The 26263-nt window shown below is 39.5% G+C and overlaps 1 protein-coding gene across 3 annotated transcripts in view; it reads left to right on the top strand.

Moving 5' to 3' along the window:
* Tgfbr2 (transforming growth factor beta receptor 2) overlaps positions 1-26263 on the top strand; it is an 89650-nt gene that overhangs the window by 44651 nt on the left and 18736 nt on the right. For 2 of the 3 annotated variants that reach the window (XM_003480154.5, XM_003480153.5), the window contains 2 exons: positions 3211-3401; positions 25226-26025. In XM_003480154.5, the coding sequence (XP_003480202.1) occupies positions 3211-3401; positions 25226-26025 (991 nt within the window). The remainder of the gene's footprint in view (positions 1-3210; positions 3402-25225; positions 26026-26263) is intronic. The other variant, XM_013143989.3, reaches the window with a different exon arrangement.

Here is a 26263-nt window from a genome sequence, read left to right on the forward strand (position 1 = left end):
AAATTTGACAATTTGACAATGTCAAAAATGTCAAAAATGACAATTCTTTATAGCTAAGTAGTATTCCACTATAATTCAGTCTATATCCAGTCTTCTGCTGATGGGTACACAGGCTGCTTCCAGTATTTAGCTATTATGAATTGTGCTGCTATACACAGTGGTAGTATATGTTTCTGTAGTATGATGATTTAAGCTCTTTGGAAAAGATACCTAGCAGTGGATTAGCTGGGTCCTACAGAATTTCTAATTTAAATGAATGCCAGTTTTATTCTGCCTTAGCTGAGGCAGATACTTCTGTGAGTGCTGAAATGAAAAAGGGAAATGTGAGTCCTGCTGCACCTGGCCCTGCTCCCTCTTTGGGGTAACGGTGCTTACTTCCTGAATGTGGTGACGGCTGAGCACCATACCTGGATATACCCTCTACAGACAGCAGCCGATTTACCCAGGTTTCATCCTCCTCATGGCAGCCAGCATCCCTCTGCTGGCTGAAGCAGGGGACAAACTGCTGGCCAGTTTACCTCAATGTGGGACAACTCTAAAGGGTTAGTCCAGCTTCAGAACTTCTGAGAGATCAACTGAGGCCTCTGTGGCAGCCTGGTTCGCAGTTCATCTTGTTCCTTTGTGCAGTACTGTTTTCTGGAGGCCCTTCTGGGTATATTTCCAAGGACCTTCTGCATAGAAACCCTTGTACCTCAACGTCTGTGCCCAAGAATTCCAAATGGCACAGCGCATTGTTTTTAAAATAGCCAAATATGGAAAACAGAGCAACTGCTATGAAGTGGGTTTCAGTGCTTTTATTGGTTTTAGTGTTGTATTCATTCACATTCATTTACTCAACTGTCAGCTGTGTATCCATCCCATGTACAATGCTTAAGCTTTTTCTCAAGATAGAAATATTTTTGGAGCCAAATTTAATTTCCTTACGCTAATTCTTGTAGTAGATATTGGCAAACCATTTAGTAGCTCAGTGCAAACTTTGCTACACAAACAAAGGAGTCTGTATATATTTCATTGTGTTTTCTTTTCCTGTGCTCAACACTGTGCAGAGATATTTTGCAAGCTTAGCTCTGCCTGGTGAGCAGGTCTGTTATGGAAGTAAGTGGAGAAATCAGTTAAGGCTGTTATACAGACTTAAGTATTATAATCATTTTCTCTCTGCAATTTTACTTCTCTAAGCAGCTAAAAGGCAGAAAGTAACCATCTCTGGAAAAGCTTCCCACTGGTTACAGAACAGCTTTATTTCATGGCTTACAATTTGTTTGTTGGCCTTTACTTCTCAAAGAGGAATTACCATGGTTTTCTCTGGAAACAAATTATACCAGCAAAAATATACACACAGATACATGCGCTGAAACTGTCCCATGTCTAAAGGCTTTGCAGAGACTGCCAAGCAGCTTTGAGATTTAGGATAGGTATGTTTTTAAATAGGCACAATGGAATACCGCTCTGCTATAAAAAAGGATAAATTTGAGTCATTTGTAGGAAAATGGATGCCCCTTGAGAGCATAATACCAAGTGAAATAAGTTAGACACACAAGCTTACATTTCTCTCCTATGAGAAACCTGAAGTATAAATTAAAGAGCAAAATAAAAGACAGATAATAGGAAATAGAAGCCAAGAGTGGTAAGGCATATGTAAAATCCCACCACTGAAGAGGATTGCCATGAGTTCAAGGCCAGCCTAAGCTACATAGTGAGACCCTGTCTCAAAAAAAAAAAAAAAGAAAGAAAGAAAAGAAAACAAAGAAAGGACACAAGAGATGAAGGGGAGGAACCAAGAGACAGAGGGTGAAAGGAGGGGAAGGAAGGGAAGGTAAAAAGAACTAAGATGTGTTCTATAGATGAACTAATTCCCCGTGATGAATGTCACAGTTTATTGTAAGCATGTACTAATAAAAGAGAAAATTAGACAAATTAAGTAGACATCATTTATCATGTTATTGTGGAGATGCTTACTTATATTCCTTTAGTTCTGGGACAGCCACCCTAGAGTAAAGTTTCTGATTGTTGCTCCTCCCTAACAAGAGGGATCTACTGTATTAATAAATAAAGTGATTGGACTATCACATCCCTAAAAGCCCAATCCTGACTTCATCACATTTCTTCTGGAAGGGTCCAAACTCTAGGGACACAGACTGCCATTGAAGGTGATGAGCGTTTTGTATCTGAATGAGGCTGAGATAGGAGGGAGAATGTCAGACCAGCATTGGTGCTAGACTGAATCATTTTAGATGGAATGTTCACAGGTGAGGCAGAGAGAAGTATTCAGGAATACCATCTTTTCCCATGGCTTTTGCAGTTATAATTATTGGCATTCATCGTATCATTTTTAAGTGTAATCTACATGTACAGTGAAATACGCACTTCCTAGGGCTCAAGAAAAGTGTCTTTATCTGAATTAGTCCCTAAATATGTGATACAGAGAGACACTAAATGTAGAAATAATTAGTTTGTGACAGCATCAAATACATGGCTGATCCATGAATGAATCTCACTACAATTCTTTTCCATGTGTTTTATTTCTTCCTTTCCTGTTCCTTCCAGTAATTTGATAAATTACATTTTTATCTGAGGTGTTCCTTCTCATTTTGCTTGCAAAACCATCTGCTGACATGGACTGTCCCCCTCACTTATATGTGGCCCAGCAAACAAAAAACAGGGCTGTACCACTGCCACAGACATCTTTGAAAACAGTTTAGTTGGAGAGGATCTTAACATATAAATTAAGCAAACAATGTAATGTAAGCCTTGCAGTACACCCTAGTTATGCGGTTTAAAATTAGCCCAAGTTGGGGCTGGGAATTTAGCTCAGCGGCATAAGCACCTGCCTTGCAAGCAGGCGGTCGTGAGTTCGATCCCTGGTACCGATTAAAAAAAAAATTATCCCAAGTCCACAGGAATCCCCTCTTTTCCCATTTTTCCTCTTTAAGAATTCAAATACACTTAAAATGTAAAATTCTCTCTCAGGACAACCCCCATAGAAAACCATCCTATTGATAATCTTCAATGGGTTCTCAGAATGAGCAAAGAAAAACAGAAATGGATATAGAAAGTACTGGAAATTATGGAATATCCTGCTAGTAGAGGAGAACACAAATGAGCTGCCATGAATAGGATCAGCTTCTTGACCAGATCCCTTCCCTATCTAGAGACCGTATTTTGCTCATTTTCTTTTTCTCTTTCCTCTCCTCAATGAACTCTGTACCTCAGGCGGAAGAATGATGAGAACATAACACTAGAGACGGTTTGCCATGACCCCAAGCTCCCCTACCATGGATTTGCTCTGGAAGACGCTGCATCTCCTAAGTGTATTATGAAGGAAAAAAAAGTGCTTGGCGAGACCTTCTTTATGTGCTCCTGTAGTGCTGATGAGTGCAACGACAACATCATCTTCTCCGAAGGTGAGTTTCCTTCTCTTGAGAACCTGGATTCAGTTCCATCTCCATCAGTCCCTTGCGATCCTGGTCTGTGACCCCGTGGAGGCGGGCCTTCCTCCTGTGGCGGAAGCTGCAGAGTGAGTCTGCACTGTGTTAATGCGGACCCTGTTCACCTGCTAGGAAGAGATGCTCAGGAAGACGCAGGACTGGCGCATGTCCTTATCAAATCTGCGTCACCAGGGGCCCTATTATTATTTATGCATGGCAGAGTTTCTTTTCCCCAGAGCAGTGATTCTCCAAGTGTTGTTCCTCAATCAAAAGCAGCATGGGGAGCATCTAGAGAAATGAAGTCCTTCAAGCCTACCCCAGACTGTTGAGTCAGATACCCTGGGAGTGGGGCACAACAAACTATTTTAGGGAAAATTTGAGACCCTTGGTGTAAGGATTTGAAGGAGACTGTTTGATCCTGGAAGGGAATTTTTTTTTTAATTAATAGAAATGGTTTGATATGTATACTCCTGAGATTTGAAAGTACTTGTTACTGGGTTCATTTGAGAACTTTGAAATGCAGTGTGATAATAATGACCCAGACTGAGTTTACCTGAGTGAACAGAGGAGACTGGATATTAATCTTCATTTTCAAAGTCCGGCACTTATTCAACTTGAGAAGAGGACACACACTTCAATTTTTTTAAAAAATCAGTTTAATGATTTTTAACTACAAATGTAGAAGATACTTTCATCAAAAATTCAGGCAATCCAACACTCTGAAAATTAACAATTAAAGTGCAACATATTTTTCTTCTCAGTCCCAACACAACAGAATACTCGATATTGAAAGTTTGGTAAATGCACACACCTCTGTCATTCAAAGATATTATTTCCTCTCCTTTTCTCCCCTTATCCATCCATTCATCTATCTTTCCATCCTACCATCAGTTTATCTGTCTATCCATTTCATTCATTTCAGTGCAAATATTTGATCTTACTATAAATGTTAATTTATATATTTTCAATCAATCACTTCCACATCTCCTTCTAGACATCACATTACATAAAGATATCTGATGTGTCTTTTAAATGCTGTCTAGAGTTCTATATGTGTTATACTTATCTAACCAATTCCCTGTTGACAAATATTTTAAATATCTCCAGTTTGCTGCCTTGTGTTGTATTTGAGGGGAAAAGAACTCTTGTGTATTTGTGCCAAAATTTCTCCAAGATATATTGCTGGGTTTTAAATATGGATAACCACTGCCAAATTTTTATTATTCCAAAAGAGACCATTTGCATATATGAGTTTGTACACACCCTCTCTGACAGTGGACATTTTGATTTTTCAAATAATGTTATTCTCTTGGTTTTAGTAAGGTAGATTCAAAGTGGGGAAAAGTTTGTTTAGACTGAAACAAGTCTGATTGAGTTAAGAACTCATTTGAAACACAAATGCCATGTCTGTGCACTACTTAGTTGGAGAATGACACGGTCCCATGTTTTGTGTGGCACTCAGCAGCACTGCTCATGCAACCTGTTCTTTCTGTGTGTCCTTCACCTACTGTGTTCTCCCTTCTTGCTGCCCTGCTCCATACCTACTCTGACATTTCAGCACTGAACAAAAGTACATGCACATCTCGTCAACACATTTCTGCTCAAAAATTCCTCTTCCCAATTTTCTTATGTTATAAACCCTCTACCTCTCTGATGTTCCTGATGTGATTTGATTTGAGTTGAAGGTATAAATAGATGAAAAGCAAACTGAAGTATGAGAGTCCTTGATATTCTGGCTTAACATGTCAACTTTCCTCATTTGATTTACCTTTTTAAAGAAGACCTAAGCTAAGCCCAATAAGAAATTCGAATAACTCCTGTCGTTTATACAGCTTTTCTCTGATTCCACATATTGGCATGTTCACAGTGGAAGAGTATACTTCATTCAAAAGGACAAAATAAATAGCCAGAAGGTGGATGTGTATTTTCAGATAGCAGTGATTTTGCTTCTCAGTGTATTTCAGCTCAGATGAGAATCATAGGTGTGCATTCATATTTTCCCTCTCGCTCATTACCAGACTGTTCTTTCTTTCCTTGTGAAGTACAGTAATCAGCATAAAAGCCACTTCTCACTGTGCAGCTCAGTATGGGTGATTTCTAAAATGCTCCAGGGTTGGATAGGGAACAGGGGTGGAATGTTTGCTTTTTCAATGTCTTTCTGTGCTGGTGTATTTTCTCCACTAAAAACAGCAGATATTAGAAGCTGTGTCTTGGGTTCCATTTTCCTCTGATAATAATCACCTGTTCTTTATATTTATTAAGAAATGAAAACTCTTGAAATGATTTGTATTTCTCCATTGCAAGATAAGTAAGATAATGAGCATAAAAGCTATAGCATATGTCACTCTCATGTGTCATACAGTACCATACTTCTTGCTTATTGCTAGATTTCTGATTTGCCACGACTCAAAATACAGTAACCACAATCAGCCTCTGAACCAGGGGGTTCCTCTGCATCACGGATTCAGACAACCATGGATTAAAACTATATTTCAAATGTACTTCTCTTCTGACATCTACCTTTTTTTCTTGTCACTATTCCCTAAACAATAGATATAACAATTATCTGTATAATGCCTGATTGTAGATATTACAGTAATGTAGGGATGAGTTAAAGTATATAGAAGGATGTGTGTTGGTTCTATGTAAATAAGAGCTCTAATAGAAAAACGTGGTGTGTGTTTAAACTTTAAGAAATTGGTATTACAATAAAAGACACATTGCCTTTAGTCCCTTCAACACTCCCTTCACTTTGGACACAAGTTCCTTATTCTTGTCACTTTCTTGGCAGTTCTGGAAGTCCTCTTTCATGAGCGTCCGTAGTTGTGCTGTTGTGGTTATCTTGATGTCCTGAATGGAGTCACGTTTACCTCTGATGCTCATGTTGACTTTGAGGGAGACCCAGAAGTCACATTGCACCAGATGTGATCAGTACAATAGATAAGGACACAGTACTGTCTCTACAAGTCTGCTTTCCCATTGGCTGGCATTTTGCAGCAAGATGCACCATGTTTTTTAATCACATTTTGTAAAGACACTCACAAAAGAGGGCTTCTAGATACGCTTCAGAAAGTGGCAAAAACAGTGGGGTTGAGACATATGTGGTCAAAGTGAGGGATGCTTTTGAGAGAGATTAATGGCAGTGTGCAAAGTCAATGTTTTTTTTTTTAAATTTTATTTAATGAGAAAAAGAAAAAAAAAACCATAAAAAGGGTACAAGTTATACAGAATTTCAGAAAGAATAAGCAGTAGGGAATCACTAGTTAATAGATTACATGTTGTTATCTTAGAAATAGTTGTTCAAGTTACAAAATTAAAGCATATAAAGTGGATTTTCAAACAGTGAGACTGCAAACAGTTTTGTTCAGTGATCCAACAAAACTTAGTAATATGGTTATCTATCTTATACACTTAAATATATATGCAGTTATATCCTTTAGAGCACTTTCTTTTCCTCTCTTTTGTATAATGACAACTACACATTTTGGATTTTATTACTCCCACAGTTCTTATTACTTTTTTTTGAAGAGAGTAAAACCAAATGTGACATAACAGAACAGAGTCAGTCCAATCAAAAGGATGGACATAATAGATAATGTAAAAACAAAATACCAGGTGATCAACAGTGGTTACCATACTGCCTCTTGCTATCTTAAAAAGAATTGCCTATATCATCAGTTATAATAAAATGAACAAAACAGTAAAGAATAAAACCAAAACATTGGAGACATTACAGGACTTTAAAAGAAGATAATAGTCAACCAGAATGGGCGTCATAATGAATCTTACTGTCTTCACAGTTGTTGCCTGTACTTTCGAACTTGGTACTATCAAGCAAAGCAGAATAGGGGAAAATCAGTCAAAACAAGATAGTGAGAGAAATACAGGGTTTCAAATCAAGTTAATAGGAAATCAAAGTGGGTTACTATAATGTATCCTGCTATTTTATATTTTTCCCTTAATTAAAAAAAATAAAAATAAAAAAGGAGATTGAGATAAAAAAGGGCATAACAACAAAACAGCGCAGGTCAAAGCATAACCATTTAAGCAAAATAGTGTTTCACCACAAGATATCCTGACATAAAAGTAGTTACCATAATGCCTCTTTCCTTGAAATCTTTTGAGTGTAACTTCGTATACTGTAGCACCAAACATAACAAGACAATGTAAAACCATTCAAGAGAATGACAGTATTATAGAGTATTTAGAACCAACTATCAGAAAATAAACAATGGTTTTTGTATAATCTCCTTCTCTGTAAAAGTTTTTGCTTATATTATCACAAATAATAAAGTCCAATAAGATACAACCTGTTAAGACCGATGGAGACAGAAGAATAAAAGCTTGATGGGACTTCAAAACAAGATGATATTAAATCAGCACTAGCTATTATGATGTCTTGTTTTCTCCAAAATAGCCGTTCCTACCATCCAATCTTCTCTGCCTCATTTCTGTTGAAATCTTTTTCTGTCATTTGTTGTCAGTTTGTCTTCTTCATTTCGCTTTCTACTCCATTCATTGTGGCCTCTCTGCCACTGTTTCTGGAATCTTGGTATTTTCCTTTTTTAGAATATCTTATAGTATTCTCTGTAGAGTTGAATTGGTGGTTGCAAATTCCCCTAGTTCCTCTTTATCTTGGAAGCATCTTGTTTTTCCATCAATTTCTAGGGGCAGATGTGTAGGATATATTAATCTTGGCTGGAGGTTATTATCTTTCAAAGCTTGAATTATTTCCCCCCATGCTCTTTGTGATTTGATGGTTTGTGCCGAGAAGTCCGCTGTAATTCTCATGGGTGTTGCCTTGTAAGTGATCTGTTTCTTGTCTCTGATGGCTTTTAATATTCTGTTCTTATATTGGATTTCTGGAATTTTGATTATTATATGCCTGGGTGTAGCTCTGTTTGGGTCGTAGGTTGCTGGGGTCCTGTATGCCTCATACATCTGAATATCTTTACCTTTTGCTAAATTAGGGAAATTCTCTTGGATTATTTCTGTGAATAGCTTTTGTTGACCATTTGCTTGTGTCCCTACTTCTTTTATTATGTTCTTAATTCTTAAGTTATAGATCCTCTTATCATCTTCTAGCCTTTGTATTATTGCTGTTGGTTTTCTTGTTATTTTTAAGAAATTTTTCATTTCATGCTCCCACATTACAAATCTGCTCTCCAGTTCAGATAATCTATCCTTAGTTTCTTTCAAGCTGTTAGGCCAGTTTTCAATAGAGTTTTTAGTTTCCTGGTAATTTCTTTGAACCTGCTTCACGTATTCTATGTTTTCTCTATTTTCTCCATCAAACATTTCTCTCCTTTTATTCTGTTCTTCCATTCCACCATCTGTTTTTTCTTGGGCAGTGCTTAGCATTTCTCTAAGTATTCTATTTATATTTTGCTTTATTTCGTTAAATCCTTCGCTTTTGAACTTGTCTATGAGGCTCCAGAGATATTACTTTATGTCTATTTGTGCCTTGTCTGATATTGCATGTTTTCTTTCCTCATTCTCCTTTGCATTTACCTTCCCTGGATCAGTGTTCTCAGGATTGGGGACTGAGGACCCTTTCTTGTTGCTTCCTCTTCCCATACCTTTTGTTCCTTCCATACAAGCGGTTATAGGAGGCCCAGTTTTTTTTTTTTTTTTTTTTCTCTTTGTCTGTTACAGTTTGTTTGAATTGTACTGGCTAAGTATTCCCACCCACTGCAGTGTACTAGGGAGACACAGAACTGGGCAGCCTCTGCTGGGCCCACCCCTCCAGGTCAACCTACCGAAGACTTCACTGCTAGGGTGCACCTCCAGGCACTGGGACCTGGTTTGGGGTAGCTTATTGGGTCTTAGTCAGCGGGGTCACCCAGGCCAGGAACTCCCCACCAATCCCACTTGAGAAGGGGATATGCGACTAAAGTCACTGTAGTATCCTGTTCCGGCAAATCTGCCTGGTCCCAGTATGTCCTTTGCTGAAGCGTCCTACTCTACGGAAGGGTCCCTGTTCCGCTCATTCACCACAGGTCGATGCAGGGCTCCTTGCCATTCCCGCTCTCAACTCCGTTCGCTGGTTCCCACTCTCAGAGTTTTCGAACATCTCTCTCCCTGCTGTGCTGATTTAGATGCAGCAGCGGTAGCAGGAAATTCAAATTGTGACTTTCAGAGGCGCGGGCTCCAGCTTCTGTATTGAGACCTTATCTGTTCTTGTTATAGCACCGGGATTGCGTTTCCAGTTTGTTTCTCTTAGCCTAGTTCGTTCCTGGTTCGGCAGGGTACATCTCCCCCTGCTTAGGACTCCTTGGCAAAGTCAGTTTTTAAAAGAACTTAAACATTCATTCTATTTTCTATTCACCCTTCTAGTATATCATTTTCTATAACAGACTTACTCTGGGAGGACTTTGGTATCCACAGGTGGATCCTAAAGCCAATCTGTCACAGATACCAAGGGACAACAATATATATGTTTATCTATGTTTTCTTAAATATGTAAGACGAAAAAGCTGAGTCCCAAGTCCTGATTTAAATGTAGGCTTTTATTTTCTGTGCTACCCTTAATGACACTACTAAGCAGGGGAAGTACAGGATTGCCAAGAACCTCCCTTCGCACAGCGCAGCTCCTGTCACTATGGCGACCCTTCGGGGAACAGCTATTGGTGTCTCCATTTATGGATGAGAAAAGTGTATGTTTTGTCCAAGATGGAACAGCTAATGGGTGATAGAACTAGGATTTAGCAAGAGCTGTGTGTGGCACTGAAACTTACAAGAGCTTGCTTGCTTGCTTCCTCCCTTCCTTCCTTCCTTCCTTCCTTCCTTCCTTCCTTCCTTCCTTCCTTCCTTCTTTCTTCTTTCCTTCCTTTCTTCTGTTTCCTTTCCTCTTGCCACCTCTCCTATCCCCCCTCCCTCCCTTCCTTCACCTCAGTTGATTTCCTTCTTTCTCTCTCTACGCATCTTTCTAGACAGATAGTAATGTGCAAATTTTAAAATTCAAACACTATTAGACAGGTGCTGTGAAGAGTACATTTTGTCCATATATCCCCTAATTACTCTGCTCCTTTGGGACCATGGTTAATAGCTGATCATCCATTCCTTCACAGAAATTTTCCTGCATAGAATTATGGATAAATCCTAAATGTGGCAAAGTATATCTTTGAGATGATTTAAAAACCCAGATTCATTGATACACAATTTACATAAAGTAAAATTCAATCTTTTAGAAAGTGCAGTTGGTGAACTGTGAGAAATGTGAGTAACTGTTTAACTTCTAGAAAATCAAGAGAGAGAACATTTCTGTGAAGTATAATAAATTCCCACATGCCCTCTGCATTTATCCTTGGGATATTTATGGCACTTTTTACATTAGTTTATTTTCTTCCCGTACTTCGTGACTTCCATTTAAAATACTTAATCAAAGCCATAACATTAATCCTCCAAAGAATGGGCATTGGTGGTGTGCCCCCACATCTGAGGACAAGGTACTGGGGTCTTCCTGTGTCTCTAGATACCCCAGCATGACCTACAAAGAGAATTGAGCAACTTTATTCCAGCTTCAGTGGAAGTGGCAGGTTACAGAAACGTCCTGCTCACTTTCTTGGGTTTGAAACCATTGTTCTAGCATAAAAGATCAGAAAGATCTCACTAGTTTTCTCTTTGAACTTCTCCTTGCCTGGAAGTTGCATGCTTCCATATGGGGGCCACAAAGGAAGAAGGAGGAGTACAAGGGTCATTAGAATAAGACCAGGGTCCATTCCCCACAGATTCCCTCTAACACTTATATCTCCCTTACTATCTCTGATGAGTCCCTTTGCAAAAGGCTTTTGAGTCTAACTTTATGCTCAACAAAACAGAATATTCAAATTAGAATAGAGCATGCCTGGGCAAGTCATTACTGAAGGTCTAGTGATAGTCAGACAAGACAGAGCTTGCAGCCCAATGCAGAGTGTAGGAAGGGGAAGAGTCCTGACCAACAGCTGCCCTGTTTATTCACACACCAGAGCCACTTGGCAAAGGCACCATTGTACATTTCACAACCTTCCTTTCATTCATTTTATAAATGCAAAGTGCAGGAAGGGCATTTAACTTTCACAACACTGAACAAGGAGATGATTTCTGCTGTTGTAAGTAAGAAAGGAACAGTCAACTGCAATACTCAAGAATAAAAGCTAGAGGTGGATCTTCTGGATTTGGGGCCTATTCTGCTACTGCTCAGCTCTTCTACCTTGAGGCAGTAATCTGACCTCAGTTTCCTTGTCTATAAAATGGAAATTTAAAGAGAGAGGCGATATGGGGACTGAATAGATTAATACATGGGAAGTTTCTAGCTGGGTACTTAGCTCACTGATAGACCTCATGCCCAGTTGAGGTTCAGGGTTCAAGCCTAAGCATTGTTAAAAAAAGAAGATTCTTCTAGCAGTTCCTGTCACGAGCCACCATCGCTGACTTTTAGCAAGTGGTCTCATCTAGGTTTTGAATAGTTTGTGACACACATGTGCTTGTCTGAAGTAGGAGTATTGATGCCCTGCTACTGAGCTGTGGCTGTGCCCTGCCAACAGAGCTTTCAGACTCTGAGGGGCTGCACCCTAAGCATGTTAGAGGGACTTGCTTTGCTTTAATTGCTGCCGCATCCAATTTATCTGCTTACTGCTGAATCCATCAGAGAGGCGAGAGGTGCATGCCAAGTCTAGGATCTCTAATCAAAGCTAACTACATTCCTGACATTGTTGGATAATTTTACAAATTAGGCACTTGTTCCTGTTTTGACTCAGAATCACAGCAGGAAGCAGCTAAATAAAACTGGAACAACTCACAATCACCATTCAGATTAGTGATGAGAGTCATCTCGGTTCTGTATTGTCAAATGTTTCATTCTCCCATTCTAGGAAATGATACTTACAAGTGTCCAGCACCTGAGCTCGCACAAAGTAGATGCCACCCTTCTTACTCATTCTCCCTAGGCCTCTCCTGAATGGTGGCCTTGTAACACAGAGTCGCTGCAGAGCTTTGCAAAAGTGGAGGACATTGGAGTCCCTTTGGGCAAGTGGCCCCAGTACCTGCTTTGGAATAAGGGCCTCTGTGATTTGTTTGCACACTGAAGTGTGAGGAGCACTGGTGTGGACTTGCCCAGGTTAGATGGAATGGGAAATGGGGGCATTCACTTTACAGATTCATTGAGCTGATCTTAGCAGCAAGGAGATGTCAGCCTGCTCTTAAATATGGTCATTTAGAAACAAGCTAAATATGCTTTCCTCAGCCTGTTCATGTAACAGAATTCTCCAGTGATGCGTGAATCATTTTGTATAATCCACAAACATTGTTGTAATGAGCATCTGGATGTAGAAATGATGGAACACTCTTTCATAAACATTTGTCTTTTTTTAAATACATATTTTTAGTTTTAATCAACGCAGTAATAAGATTTATAGGGTACAGTGTGACATTTCAAAACATGTACAATGTGTAATCAGTCAGGATAATCGGCATATCTTTCCCCATAGACATTTATCATATCTTTGTGTTGGAAACGTTAAAAATCCTCTTCACTGCTTGTTTTGAGTCATTCAGCTAATTGCTCTCAACCGCAGTTATCTGGTGGTGCTACAGAACATTAGAAGCTCTTCCTCTTATCTAGCTGTACCCCTACACCAGTTATTCATCGTTTCTCCACCCTTCCTTCCCCTAAACGTTTCCCACCCTCTGGTAATCACTACTCTATTCTCTGCTATTATGAAATCAACTCTTTAGTTTGCCTGTAATCAAAGATATGTGATATTTTTCTTTCTGTGCTTGAATTAATTATATTTAATATGATGTACTCCAGGTCTGTCTATGTTGTTTAATTTCAGTTTTTGTGGTGTTTTGTTTTGTTTTTTAGTACTGGGGATCAAACTCATGACCTTGTGCTTGCCAGGCTGGTGCTCATACCGCTGAGCTAAATCCCTGGCCCTTAATTTTACTTTATGTAGTTGACTAATATTCCATTTATTTATCCGTTCGTCCATTGGTGAATACCATACTTGATTCCATATCTTGGCTATTGTGAATAGTGCCTAATAAACAATTGACAGCAGATTTCTGAACATACTGAAGTTATTTCCTTTGACTATGTATCCCATAGTGGGATGGCTGAATGATATGGTAATTTTATTTCTAGTTTGCTGAAGGATTTGTATATTGTTTCTTGCTGTCTGTCTGTCTGTTTGCTTTTAGAAGGGCTGATGATTGGAACTAGAGCCTCTTGCACTCTAGACAAGTACTCTAACTGAGGAAGGACATCCTCAGCCCATGGTTTTCATAATGGCAGTTAAGTTCTCCTGAGCAGTATCTGAGATTCCATTTTCTTCATCCTCACTGGCTTTTGTTAGTTTTTTTTTTTTTTTTTTTTTTCCTTTTTAACTAATAGTCATTCTAAGTAGGGTAAAGTGTCATCTGACGGTGGTTTTGATTTGTATGTACTTGACAACTGGCTGAGTTTTTTTTTTCCATATTCAGTAAATGCTTTTTTGTCTCCATGACCATTTATACAAGCCATGTAAGAAAGAGAGTTTGCACTGGACTCCAGTTCCAGAGTTTCAGCAGACTGGTTAGAGGGCCAGGGTCCCACCCTTTTCTAACTGAAGTGCAGGTAAGTTGGTATTGGGCCCATGGCCAAGGATATGTGAATCCATGGAGCCCCAGCCGTGTGCTGGCCATGCTGGGCTGGAGTCCACTGGGAAAGGGTGCACTGTACTACTTTCAGGTGTGCCGTCTTGTTTGCTGGAGCCTGATGTTTTTATGCGGACATGAAATAACCTCATCTAAGCTTTTCATTTTAATGACAGGAGTAGCGTAGATTCCTTACATCTCACAGCTACTAACCTACTTTTGCCCCAGGAGAACCAGAGAATCTATCTCTTCATTATGGAATGCCCTTACCTTTCCACATTTCCATAGCAGCTGTGTGCTGTCTTATCAGTGTCCTGCAACAGGCCCCTGACCTAAGCGGCTACATACAGGTCTGTTCCCACAGTCACCACCCAGCAAGTCCTTGGGAGAAGAACAACCTTATAGGCTGGGGATGTGGCTCAGTGGTAGAGCTCTAGCCTTCCATGTGCAAGGCCCAACACACACACAGAACAAGTAAAATCTTAGGACTGCGCTGGTCCTGTGTCTAAGGGGAATGCAATTTGCAAATGATGGCCAGTGGGCTGGCCATCATCATTTGGGAAGACAACTTATAATAGGAGTTAAGAGTGTGACCCTCATCGCCAAATTCTGTGGGGTCAAATCCCATATCATCCATTTATAAACTAGTTGTCGTGTCCTTTCAGTTTCTCTTATAAATAATGAGGGGAGGGGTGTAGAAATGATGAGAGTTTTAAATACTATTATTGTAAGCATGAATGGATATATTCTGGTAGAGATTTAGAACAATACAGCACAGAGCAAGCATTCAGTGCACTTTGGCTGTAAAATGTTACCGTTGTTCCACTAGGTGCAAGTGCTCTATCTTTGACTTTCACCAGAAGAAATTTTCCCGCTTGCATTGTGTTTGGATGCTATCCATCATAACCAGTCTGTGAGGCCAAGTGAAATGTTCCTGGGAGAGGGTGCTGTTCGCTACATTGTATTGTCTTCCTGAGGGAGCCAAGAGAAATTCCCTTTAGGGTTAGAAATTCCCTTTGCCTTGGAAAGATTGTTCCTGAGGATCCTTCATAAATCCCTATTTGCTTTTCATCTTAAGGACATGTTGAAGCCTGTAGAGAAGTAATCAGCAAACGCTCTGATGAAAGCCCAGGTGTTAAATATTTTCATCTCTACAAGTATTGGTTTTCTGTAGAAGCTCCCTAACAATACTGCCGAAGAAGCCACAGGCAGAGTGTAAGCAATCAGATGGGCAGCCTTATTTGATAAATCAAATCTGAAGTCAACCCCTTGATGGTTTCCGCATTTCTCTCTTGAAAGATTAAGGTCAAGCTTGAGTCCTGTTTCTCAGAAACATGTGTGTATGCATTTTGCCTACCCACGCCCGCTTTGCTTTACTGCCTGATCTGATTTTTCCACATTATATACCGCTTGTCATCATTTCAGTTCTTATTTTCACTTTATTTTTTTTTTTATTGTGTCTATTTGACGGTTGCGTGAGGATAAAACTATGCCTGATTTCATCAATGATACCTAGCTAGCTTACAAATCAGGGCTCTAGGAGTTACTTAACTTAAGTTCAACCTGGGGGAAAAGAGAGAAGCCAGCCTGAGATGTAAACTGTCAGCCACTGGTGTGCCTCATTGACCTACAAGGTACATGCAGACTATGCAATTAACACAGCAACTCAAATCCTTTAACCTGAAATGCTTTGAGGAGAGAGGACTTCTCATAGCCACCAAGTTTCTTTTCCCCCTCATTCTTGAAGATATTTTTAAAAATGTAAGTAGCCCCTCTGGTTTGCAAGCCTCCCTCTGGCAGGAAGACAAATGATTTTTTTTACAGTATCAGACATGTGGTTTCCTGTCTATGTTTAACTTGCTAGCAGAACATCTCAGCCAGCTGGTTCTCTCTGGACTCATTGCACCCTTCATGACGATGCTTCACGCCATCAAGCAAGCCCACTTTGGGTATGGATCACATGCACTGAGCGCTTTACTGGCTCACATTGCTCTCTGAATAAGGAAGGACTTTAAAAATGCTGCATCTCTTCCAAATCTTAGTTTGTGTTTGTTTAGCTTCACCATCAGGAAGCTGGTTTCTTGAGGGGAAACTCTTCATTCTTGCATACGAGACTGAGAAAAATAAATGGTGCTTCGGCTGCTCTGAGGGATTCTGAATGTACAGCCTTTGAATCACACACTTGCTCCTCAGAATAGCTGCTTCCCAGCTGTACGTTTTTGTTTCGAGAGAAACAAATCAGAGTTACTTTCTGGTCTAACATGCAGAAGAAAAAGGTAGGTGTGGAACCGTGGCTGAGGAGAGCTGTGAGAAGAGGAAGAAAATTATGGATCAAAGTCACTAGTCTTACTCCTGGGAAAAGAAATCAGTTATTTGAGGTGATGACTCAGAACTGAAGGAACTTTTGGATGAGGAAAAGCTTTGGTTAGAAAGTATAATCTGAACCCCTCAATATAGTCCCTGTCTGGCTGGAGAAATAAGAAAGACCGCACATGCCAGAGAGCATTCTGAATCAGTCAGGCAAAGCTTTCAAAGTATTTGACTTAGGGTGAAAAAACTCGCTCTGGTAGATTTTTTTTTTTTTTTTTTTCCCTAAGCAGCAAAGTAAACAAAGATGTACTAAGACCAGATGTGGTTGCTGGCTGAATTTTTTTTTTTTCCTAAGCAGCAAAGTAAACAAGCTTCATTCTGATATGAGTCACTGTGGAGTGAAATCAGTGCAGACAGATGGTCTTGAATTCATCCGCTACCTACAGTGGTCAATAAACCAATTAGACCCCCATGGCTGGCCTTCTGGGGCATCTGGTGATTGGTCTGTAATCTCATAGCAGCCCCACCACGGCCTAATATATTCCATAAATTCTACAGTCAGAAATGATGGCCAAGTGGATCAGTGGAGACTCCCACCACTACCGTACAAGCATCCCACCGTCCCTCTAGGGAAAAAGCCCACGGTGCAGGCTCCCCACTGTGAACTAACTTTCATTTCTTCCCAGACTAAAGTCTACAGACTGTACTTAGGACGACTTGAAAGTCTGGTTGACTTAGGCTTAGAAATTGTCTTTTGGTCTTAACTCCCTCCTGCATGCTGCTAATCATGTAAAATATCCATTTTAATATCAATAATTGTGCTTAATTATAAGCGAATGCTACCTTGTCTTTTGTCCCTATATGTATATGTAACTCACACAGACACACAGACGCATGCCTGATTTTTGTTCCTCAATAGGGAATTTAGTTGGTCCCAGTGTCAAGATCAATTGATATGAAATTTAGTGATCAAAATTCCTTCCGTTTTCCAGTCTGCATCCTATTTGAAACGCTTATGTCTCCTGCCAGGGTGACGTGGTCATTCCCAGCCTGGCCTGTACAGTGAAACACCTGAGAAGTTTTAAAACCCCTCGTTAACTGGGCCTTACTCTGTAGTTTCTGATTTAATTGGTCTGGGGTCTGGTATCACATTTTTTTTTTTAAATTTCCCAAGATACTCCAGTAGGCAGCCAACATTGGGAACTGTTGAACTGAAGATAATTTGTTCTGGGCAATTTTTTTCTAGCATTTTTATCGTATACTGTGAAAAATACTGGTAACACTTGGAGAATGGCAGTCACCAGAGAAAGAAGCCAAAATTCAGTTTTCAATGATTGGAGGAGAAAAATGAAAACAAAACACAACACCTATGTAATTCTTGAGGAGTAACAGTATTCTTTAAAACAAAATATTACTTTGTTTTCAACAATTTTTATAAGCAGTTACTTCAGAACAAGGCCAAGGCTTCATTGACAATGGGCACTTGCAGTTTTAAACTGATTAAATTGTCCATTAAAGGAAAACACATTCAAACTTCAGAGGTTGGATGGATAGGTGTGGTGCCACCAATTGGCAAGGGCAAAGCAGACACTGAGAAGGCAGTGGAAATGGTTCTAACAAGTGAAGACACTTAGGTGGAAAGAACTATAGAAAACTGTGCTTTATGGAGAAAGACAGAAGAAAAGTGAGTGTGGTGTGGTGACCTGACAGATGCAGACAGTGTGAAACATTAATAGGGCAGAGATAGAACCCTCCTTAGAAAAGGTACTAAATTAATTTAAGAAATGTATCCCTGCTTTCAGGTTAACAGAAAGAGCAAATCATTAGCTGTTTTAACCTCTACTCGTTGGCAGTGGAAATGAGAGTACTGAATAATTTTGTTGTCTTTTACTTTAAAGAAAAGCATAAGAACTGCTAAGTAGGAATACAGAAAGACCATATTCGACTCAATGTAAAGAATAGTTTTTCTTGATCCCAGTGTTTAGATTATTTCCCAAAAGAGGAGAGAAGTATAGGGTCACTGTATTTTAACATTCTTAATTCTCCACCGTTAACCGACTAGATAATTCTCCTGGACTATTTTCTTGTTGGTTACTACTGAATACAATTGCACCAGCACTTTGCAAAAAGTTCCACTAAGCAATTTCTTTGCAAGAGGGAAGCATCTCTATGGCAGGGGGCCAAGGAACTTACTTAGTTTTTGCTAAAACAGTACTTTTGAAACTTTAATGTGTAAATGAGACATCTAGGGAACTTTTCGGTGCCAGTTGTGATTCTGCTAGTTTAGGATGAGGCCGAGATGCTCTCCACATCCCTTAAGGTCACAGGCAGTGCTGATGCTGCTGCTCTGGGAACCACACTCTGAATACTAATGTTTCAGAAACTCTGCACCAGGCCAACAAAATGTTTATTAAAGATGTAGAGGATGGTAGCATGATCTGTGAATGTTAGAGTTGCAGAGTGTATCGCATATAGATAGTATTATGACTGGATTTTCTCTCTGCCTCAGTTCTTCCATGGATATGTGGACATGCATATACATACATACAAAAATGTACATTACAGTCTGTATTCACATTTTCCCAAACCTGTGCATCTATTGTTAATTAAATTCAGAATTCAATCAAGGGCCACACATTAAATTTAATTATGTTACCACATCAGGTTTTTTTTTTTTTTTTGTGACATTGATTCTGAACAAGCCAGGCCATTTATTTTTATAGCAGCACTTTATGATTTATCTTTATGGATTTACACTTTATTATATTGTGATTAAACATTTTTGTAGACATTTTAGTGGTGTTTTATTGAAAGAAGACTTGTAATTCTGTGAAAGAAACAAATTCTGCATGTATATTCAGTTGTGTTACTACTAAGAAACTATAGAGGCCAGATATGGTGTTGCATACCTGTAATCTCAGCTACTTGGGAGCGGAGGTAGGATAATCATCAATTCAAGGCCAGTGTTGATCACACAATGACCTCAAAATAAAGTAAAAAGGGCTATAGATATAACTCAGTCTCTACCATTGATCCTCAGCATCATAACCACCCAGAATACAAAAACAAAATCCCAAACACTATATACTCACTCAAGTGATAAAACCATTTTAAAAACCCAAGAAAATTCTAACTCTTAAAAAGTCATGAACAAAGGTTACTTTTGGAGCAAAGAAAGGAGAGATAGGACTGGGATTGATCTGGGGGATGAGAGGAGACTTATGAAGTGCTGGCAAAGTAAAGCATTTTATCTGAGCACTGGTTACAAGAGTGTTAGCCTTCAGTAAGCCACCTTTTTGTATGGTTTTCTGTACTTGTAGTTTACTCTGGAGTAACAAAATGGTGACAAAACAGAAGCAAGTCTGATGATTTATGGAGGCAATGTCTTATTCCTGGATTATTTTTGATATCCCTGACAGAAATGAGAAGAGAACTCAGTTTGTGTTTGTTAGTTTGTTCTAAGTGTCTGCCATGTGCCTTCATTTATATAATTTCATACCTACTTCCAAGTATTGACCTCATGTTAAGGGAAAAGATTTAGAGGGCGATTTATTCATGGCCAGTACCTAGTGGGCAGCAGGAACCCCATTTGCTCCAAGTCTGATTAACTGTGCAATCTGTTTATTCCATACCACCACTGTCTTCTAGCAGTGAACCCACAGGACCATTTAATCTATGAAAATTTCCCATCACTATGTGCCATACAGGCCAGATTTAGCTGTGACTAAGGGACCATTTGTAAATGTCAGTCTTATAAATAAATGTTGTTTGAAAGACAAATGTTAAATTCCTCTTCTTTTATTTTTGTTTTTGGTATCCAAAAGATAAATGTTAGTATGCCGTTAAAAATACACACACTGACAGAAACTTTCAAGGGGAAATCCCATGGTGTACGGAGTGACTGAGAAGTAAACAAACTGTCTTCTAACTTGAGTATGACTGTGTGCGAGACAGTGAAAGGAGCTTGCTTGCAGACTCTTAAATCCCTTGCTGTGTCCAAATCTGATACTGCTTTCTTGTCATAACTGTTGCAATTTCCTAATAATTTTAAATAAGTCACTTAGTTAAAATGTTTATTTATTGAGCATCGATTAGGGGAAGCTTTTACATATTAAAAATTTTTATTTACTAAGGGAACAAGAGCATTGTAGACACATCCACAGCTCAAGATCTTTTTCTGCTAAATGGGGGCAATAATAGTCCCTGGTCGGTAAAAACGGAAACTCACAGAGTTGTTAGGGAAATAAAACTAGATGATGGCCACTCATCAGCCGGCCCAGTCAAGTATATTATGTGTTAGTTATCTTTTTTCATTTTAACTTTTATTTTTATTAGTACATGGGGAGTTGGTACACATGCATAACACACTTGTCTATGTTATTGTGAAGTGAATTCTAGGCAGATCGAATTTATCATTGGTCATATGGAGCACACACACCATGGTAAGCCAGGCACCAGCTGGCGCCTTCTCGGAAAACCTGATGAATCTCAAGATCTTTGCTCTGGGTAAATCTGGCAGAGAAACCAGAGCTTCAGTGCCTTTACTTTGCCCAGAGAGCTTTGGTTTTTTTAATGTGAGCACCATGGATTTCTTGAAATCTAATCTGTAGCACTCACCTCTCAATGAAGTTTTCAAGTGAATGAAATATAACACTCAATATTTGGGGGAAAATGAACAACTATATTGAAGTACTATGATTGGATATATTTAAAAATGAACCTATGATATAGCAATATTTTGCTATAGTGATGCTTTGAGAAGGTTTACAACACATCTGAAAAGATGAAATGTCTGAGTGACAAGTACAAGCAATTTTCCAAGACATGTATGACAAACAACATGGAAAAACTGGAGACAGTCATAGGTACAACTAATCCTAGGAAATATTATTCAACAGTGTAATTAAAGATTGAAGAAAATGACAGGTGTGATTTTTGCTTAGTTAAATTCATAAAACCAATGAATTCTATTCATGGAGCTCAGGTTAAGAATTTGTGATGTGCGCGCGTTTGTGTTTGTGTGTGTGTGTGCTGTGTGTGTATGTGTGTGTGTGTGTGTGTGTGTGTGTGTGTGTGTGTGTGTGTGTAGATGACCTTTAGAGATCATCCATTCAGCCCTGTACGTAGCTTGATGTTCCATAACAAGAAACTATTCATGGAAGTTTCCAGTAGTTCAATACTTTTGCCTTGAGCCCTCTATGTGCTAGGGCCTGGGGTGAGCCCTGAAGGGAACAAAAAGATTTTCAGGTTCTCTTTTGTAAGACCTTTCTTTCCCAGGCAGGAAGAAGACATGTCTTTACAGGAACGCTTCCTAGCAGTGGTTCTAGTTGAAAACCAAGGAGAATGGTTTGTGTATCTAAGGAAGTCTATCCAAGAACTGCCAGTGTCACTGAGCAGATGTCTATGAAAGCACTTAATTCAACCTCCTGGAAAGAAAATCGCTTGATCACACTGAAAGATTATATAAACTCATTTAATTGGCTGTTACCAATGTGAAGTTTATAGATTATGGAATGATGTTTAGTGCTCTGTTCAGTCAGATCTTGTTGCAGATACCAGCTTTGTTATTACCTGTGTTGATGATCTTGGAAAATTACGCAAACTATTTGACCAAAAAGCTTCCCTGTCTGTAAAATGGGGTGTATAATAATTGTAGCTTCTACTTCACATGATACTTCTGCCAACTAAATATAATATTATATAAAACACTTAGTTCACAGCCAGATACATAGTAAATGTTCAGGCTATGAGTGTCTTTGTAGTCAGATGTTGAAAAGAAGGACTTCTGTTAGTCCCTAAGTGAAGGAGTTGCCAGGTTGTGCCTACACTCTAACTAGCAGCCCAAGGGTTAAAGATGCGAGAGCATGTGGGTGTCTTCTGCTTAGAAAGAGCCACATCCCAAGACTTCCTTTCAGACGGTTCGCTATTGTTAGGGGATTTTACCGTCTCTTTCAAGTTTCAAGATTGATAAATGTTGTTCAATAATTCCTCTCCTACAAATTTCTGCATTTAGATTTTCAAAAAGAAATCACAGGAAATTTAAGAAGAAAGTAAAACTTAGGTTTCTAACATTGAACTGGGGATTTCTAGAATTTTCTGTGGTCAGTACCACACATGAACTTCAGGGGCTTTCTGATCTTCTATTTTCCTTAGCCCGAAAAGCATAGAAATTAAAAGAAAGACCATTTTATGTGTGACTAGGAATGACTACAATAAAATTATCATTGATTGCTATTTAAGAGTTCACTTGTATGTTTAATTAATTGGTGACGCAACTAAGTAATGATGTAGTTAATATTTACATTTTTCTAGTTGCATTTCCTTATTGTGAAGAATTTCACATTGGACCAAAGTGAAGTCTCTCTAGATTCTTCCAGTTATAATTCTGTAAGTTAAGAGTCAGCAAACATTTTCTATAAAAGGCAAGATAGCTTATGTTCTAGGGTTTACAGGTAGGATTTTACTTACAGGACTTCTGTGTGTTTGTGTGTGCATGTAAGTATGTATGTGTATGTATTTCAAAGTGAGGTAAAAGAGATCTATGTCACCAGTCATAGGTCCTTGGGCCATAGTTGGCCAAACCCTCATTCAGGTAATGAAACTGATTTATGATATAAAATATTTTATATAGTTATAGACATAGACATTTGAAGTAGGTGTGTGCTTCAAGCAAATCCATCCACGGATGCTTTAGATAATAGAGGTGGCATTTCATTTCCAGAGTTAACATTGTAATCTGCTGTTGCAGTTGAATATTGTTCTCATCTCTCTCTTTAATTTTTCCCTCCAGGCTCATATTCTGTGGGACAGCAGGGACAGCCTACTGTTTTCTTTTCTTTTGTATTTGGTTCTTTCTACAGTTGCTTTGGCCTACCACCACATCTGTCCCTAGTTTTTTCTGTCCTTTGTCTCTGTCTGAACTTCCTGGAATAAAGATTTGTGTTTTCAAATTTCAACTCCACCAAATTAAATTTTAAGTGAATATGTCTCTTCCTAAAATGATGCTTTTTCCCCTCCTCGTTGTTGAAATTCTGAGGTTTTAGGATTGTTTCTCCAGTTTTAGTGTGTAAAGTAGATTTAAGATCTTAGAATTTACAGTCAATGAAGTTGTCATTTCCATTTAGAATTACTTCAAGAACAGGTACTGAATCATACCACATATTGTATTGTATTTATCTACACATTCAAAAGTGGCATGTATTAGCTTCATTCCTGACAGTATTTCATTAAGTGACAATAACCAACACTATTTAGGTGATCAGTTCCCTTTGGGAGATACGGGTGTCTTCTCTGTACCGGGACTATTGTACTGTGTTCTCTTCACATTTTTCCTCAGATTCCTACGTAGGTGAAAACTGTCAATTGTTAAAAATCCCTTCTGTGATGTGAAATGTAGTTCCCATAACCCCTACAAAGCTGTTTTTTCCTTTTTTATTTCCATGTGCAGAATAATTCTGGGAGAGTTCCCCAGAGAAAGAATATATTTTTTCACTTGGACAGGACACTGTTTCTGCCCATCATTGACCTCTTCCACCCATCAGAGGCCAGCTCAAAGGCAGTTATTGCCACTGTGTTTTGCATGTTTCTCTAATCTTTTTCATATTCCACCAACACATAGATTGCACCACACATTAAGCTCTGATTTCAGAATGCTGTACGTCAGTCAGCATTTGTATATATCCCTTGATTTCTCTACTGGATACTCTTTGAAGGCAGTGTCATTCCATAGTAGACATTCTGCAGTGGATGTATTGAATGGATAAATCTGACATCTGAATCTGAGGCCTGCTCATTAATGAGTAACTTCAAGGGCTGATGAATGACACACAGAGCAATGTAATTCCCACATTTTTGCCCAATGGAAGACCAATCATTTGCTTTAATTGAACTATTGCTGCCTTTCATTGTCTCCTGCTGACTGCCTGTTTCTGTTCATACTCCTTTTTCTGAGACAAAAACAAATCAGAGCCAACAAGACTGACAAATGAACTAAAGTTTGATAGCTAAGACATTTCTTCTTCCTTAAGCATAAGGCTTTGCTTCAGTATTCCAAGTCAGAAAACTGGCTACATTTCCATCTTTAACTTTTCGTAAATTTATAGTAGCAGCTCCATTGTTACTGTTAATTGTTTCTGTTCTGTGAAATGACAAATGGCAACCACAGTGAAAAGAGGAGTATTAGGTGGACACAAAGTAACAGACATCCAAATAAATCCTTTCAGTAATTCCTCTAACAGCCCAGATTTGATGAGTCAGGGCAGCCTGGATGCTGGTCAGAGAAAAACAAAATAGGAACTGGGAAACGAGCAAAGATTCAGAACTGGCAGAACCTGACAGTATCTGTGTTTTTAGAAGCCCCCACCTATGCTAAGTTTTTGATGGTAGAAATGGCATCATCCTGTCTGTATTCCCAATGCTGTTTGCAGTGCCTTGGCCTTAGGTAACATTCAGTAAATGTCACTCAACAAGATCAAGGTTCTGCAGTGTGCTGAATGCTGTTTACGTCAGTGAGGGTGTCTCGTGGCACCATGTCCTCTGGGGCTGGGGGGAGTAGGGAATGATACCCACAAATCCACTGCAGGATCAGTGCCACTATAAGAATATGTAAAAATATAAAAATCATATTTCACTAACTTCCTCAATTTCCCTTAGGGAGTGACATTTAAGCTGCAATAAGGATAGGAGATGCTGGATGACTAGAGATAGGAAAGAATGAACAAGTATATACTTAGCAGCCTGGACTGGAGAATATTCATACTATAACATCAACAAAAAGTATAAACATGCTAACGTGGGATGGATTTACTTCTTGACAGTATGTGCCCACTGACCCAACTCTGTCTCTCCTTTTTTTTTTTTTTTTTTTTTCACATCAGAAGATGCTGCCAGCAATACTGACCTGTGGTTAGTCATATTCCAAGTAACAGGCATCAGTCTGCTGCCACCTCTAGGCATCACCATAGCCGTCATCATCATCTTCTACTGCTACCGTGTGCACCGGCAGCAGAAGCTGGGTCCATCCTGGGAGAGCAGCAAGCCACGGAAGCACATGGAGTTCAGCGAGCACTGCGCCATCATTCTGGAAGATGACCGCTCTGACATCAGCTCCACGTGTGCCAACAACATCAACCACAACACGGAGCTGCTGCCCATCGAGCTGGACACACTGGTGGGCAAAGGCCGCTTTGCTGAGGTCTATAAGGCCAAGTTGAAGCAGAATACTTCAGAGCAGTTTGAGACTGTGGCAGTCAAGATCTTCCCCTACGAGGAGTACGCCTCTTGGAAAACAGAGAAAGACATCTTCTCTGACATCAACCTGAAGCATGAGAATATCCTCCAGTTCCTCACAGCTGAGGAGCGGAAGACAGAGCTGGGCAAACAGTACTGGCTGATCACTGCCTTCCATGCCAAGGGCAACCTGCAGGAGTACCTCACCCGGCATGTCATCAGCTGGGAGGACCTACGCAAGTTGGGTAGCTCCCTTGCCCGGGGCATCGCCCACCTCCATAGTGACCACACACCATGTGGGAGACCTAAGATGCCCATTGTGCACAGAGATCTCAAGAGCTCCAATATCCTGGTGAAGAATGACCTGACCTGCTGCCTGTGTGACTTCGGCCTCTCCCTGCGTCTGGACCCTACTCTGTCGGTAGACGACCTGGCTAACAGTGGGCAAGTAAGTGAGAACTGGTTGTAGATCCTCTTTCCTTGTGGCTGACAACACCTTGTGTCTTGACCCATAACTCATGCTTCTTCTCTCAAGTAGTTCTAGTCTCTGAATACTTGGCTAGAGAATCTAGCCAAAAGCAGGAGTCAATGCACGACAGCATCACCTTCTCTTGCCTGGTACCTTTGCTAAAGGACAGCATTTCCAGCCCTGTCTTCAAAGCCTTCTTGTCTCAGAACAAACATTT

Source organism: Cavia porcellus, unplaced genomic scaffold (assembly GCF_034190915.1).
Source record: "Cavia porcellus strain 051 isolate PalLab524CR breed Dunkin Hartley unplaced genomic scaffold, mCavPor4.1 scaffold_10, whole genome shotgun sequence".
Classification (NCBI taxonomy): Eukaryota; Metazoa; Chordata; class Mammalia; order Rodentia; family Caviidae; genus Cavia; species Cavia porcellus.